Source organism: Perkinsus marinus, assembly GCF_000006405.1.
Source record: "Perkinsus marinus ATCC 50983 genomic scaffold scf_1104296966904, whole genome shotgun sequence".
Taxonomy (NCBI): domain Eukaryota; phylum Perkinsozoa; order Perkinsida; family Perkinsidae; genus Perkinsus; species Perkinsus marinus.
In genome coordinates, this window is record NW_003203765.1 from 1 (window position 1) to 2,350 (window position 2,350).

Below are 2,350 nucleotides of genomic sequence, written 5' to 3' on the forward strand. Positions count from 1 at the left end.
AGTATTCATCCCTGTCTCTCCGATCTCCTTTTATATCCTCCCAATTAGTGAGATGTTTGCTCGACAGCACACATGGCATCGGACACAACTGCCACTGCTCGAGATACGACAACGAAACGGAGACCCGATTGTCTCTTATGCTCCTAAAAGGAAACGAATCACAACAGAGGTGACGATTCCTGTCTTACCGTATTTGCTGTAGAGTCGGGACGATTTGGCTGTTGCGATAGCTTGTTAGCACCTTTACATTCTCGGGTTTAACTTTCTTCGTGACATCACCATCTAAGAGAACCTAAGTGAGGAGAAAGTGCATCGGTTGTGGTTGTGATTGATGTTGCTTACAACGTAACGCTGTAGCTGCTTGTCGAAGTCCTTACACTCACCGATACTTCCATTGAGTTTATAGGCGGCGATGAGGCCCTGAAGAAAGGAGACCCCGAAGGGCAAAATGCGAGCTCTATGGTGAGTAAAGAAAACGATGATAAGAGTATTCAATGACGGCAATACACTGGATGCCAATTGGTATCTACTAGATGAATATCAATGGTAGGGGCCGTTACGATGGTGAACTACGCCCCACGATAGAGGTAAGCGTACATGGTCCATAGAGAGCTCATGTTTTAGTCCTTTTCACGGAGGGTGATAGGCTCAAGTATCCTGAAACGCCCAAACCCAAGACTACAAACCTTTTATTTCGATGATGACCTATAAGGAAGAGTCCCCACGAACAGTACTTGCAGTTCGACGACGCAGCCTGTGAGAAGACGTCGTAGGTTGGGCCCTCTGACTCGCTTCGTCACGTTGGTCTCATCCAGTCTCACATCATACCTATAGGGAAAGTAGTATTGAAATATCTTCAAATCGGATCCCTACCTCTGTGATAATTGGTCGAATCTGACTATCCTACCAGTTTGGCCGTCTAGCCCAGGATAGTCACGTAGGTCAACAAGTCTTACAGCGTCGCCTCTTTCGATACCAGTTATATCCTCATCGTTATGAATGCTCATGGGAGAGTCAGAAGGAGATGGTAGTGCCGTCATCGTTAATAGAAGCTATTGGCTTGGACGTGAGATAAGGGTGGAATTTCGTGGCGCGTGAAGTTTTTTTGTAATTTCGTGGCGCGTGACATTTTCATCACGATGTCAATCGGGTCGTACGTCGATTCGGGCTCTCTAATGCATTCGAACACCTCGAGCCCTACGGTTAGTCTAGGGAGCCGCGAGGGTTACCCTCGGGACCCTCATTCACTTCTGTAGTACACCAGGGTGATACAATTACTGTATCACATCCTTGTTTTGCTCGCGCGGGACGTAGTTCTGAAATTTTATTTGGGAGAACTTTTTTCTGTAGACGAGGTTACTGTACTGGAAGAGCAACCCCGAGTCTTGCTCCGGTAGAGCTTCTCTTTTCGTTGAATACCTAGGCTTAGGTGGCAAAACATAATCTGGAGACGCCTTCTAACGTCGTAACGCTCGTATCTTAAAACGCCCAGCCGCCTGGTACACGCCTCAGATGATCGCTGAGCACATTTCGAGTCAGCTCAATGGGTTCTCCATCTCGCCCTCTGGGTTCGTCGATTTGAATGTAAGTCTTCTTGATGTAGTTTTTACTCACTATAATGTCTACCAATGGCGTCACCGGCTCGAACGTCTCTCAAGTGATCACCGCGGAGCTTTCATCCGATGATACACGAGAGCGTTCAGCACGGAGGCTAGCATTTACCTCGTTGACTCGCTCCGACAAGGGTGTTCGCTTTTTCCTCGACCTGTTCATAGTGTACGTGTCGGTCATCATAGACTTCATGGGCTATACCCTATTGGCGCCTCTGCTCTCTACCATAGTTGACCAACTGGGCAGTGGTGGGTTCTCTGATGACGCCTTTGCAGCGTCGTGGTTGATGGCGATGTACGGCCTTGGTCAGTTTATCTCTGTGATGATAATGGGCCCCCTCTCGGACCGAGTGGGCCGGAGGCCGGTATTCATCCTAGCCTATTCGTTGACATCACTGGTCTACCTCATACAAGGCTTTTCCAACTCGTATTGGATGTTCGCAGTTTTGCGACTGTGTAACGGCTTGACGACTGGGACGAGACCTGTGACCTTCTCATATCTAGGGGACATCGCTCCACCAGAGAAAATGCCACTGTATTCGTCTCTGGCGGGGGCGATGGTTGCCATAGGCGCCTTGATGCCGTTGCTAGGGGGCAGTATGGGGACCATCACTTGGCGACTACCAGTCTTCTTCTCTGCTGGTATCACCTTTATCATGGCATGTTTGGCCTTTATTTTCCTCAGGGAGTCCCTAAAGAAGGGCAGTACGGTTGTCGATAGTGGAGGAGTGGCCAATGGT

The 2,350-nt window shown here is 48.9% G+C and overlaps 2 protein-coding genes across 2 annotated transcripts; one reads left to right on the top strand and one right to left on the bottom strand.

Annotated features, from left to right (window-relative positions):
* Positions 1-184: 184 nt before the first annotated feature.
* On the bottom strand, positions 185-1,007 carry Pmar_PMAR014748 (hypothetical protein; the record flags this gene model as incomplete). The annotated part of the gene is made up of 4 exons (XM_002768914.1): positions 185-292; positions 343-420; positions 735-828; positions 874-1,007. The coding sequence occupies 4 exons, from the start codon at positions 1,005-1,007 to the stop codon at positions 185-187; spliced, it is 414 nt and encodes a 137-aa protein (XP_002768960.1).
* A 611-nt stretch (positions 1,008-1,618) lies between these two features.
* Pmar_PMAR014749 (hypothetical protein) lies at positions 1,619-2,078 on the top strand (the record flags this gene model as incomplete). The annotated part of the gene is made up of 2 exons (XM_002768915.1): positions 1,619-1,960; positions 2,055-2,078. The coding sequence occupies 2 exons, from the start codon at positions 1,619-1,621 to the stop codon at positions 2,076-2,078; spliced, it is 366 nt and encodes a 121-aa protein (XP_002768961.1).
* Positions 2,079-2,350: the final 272 nt, after the last annotated feature.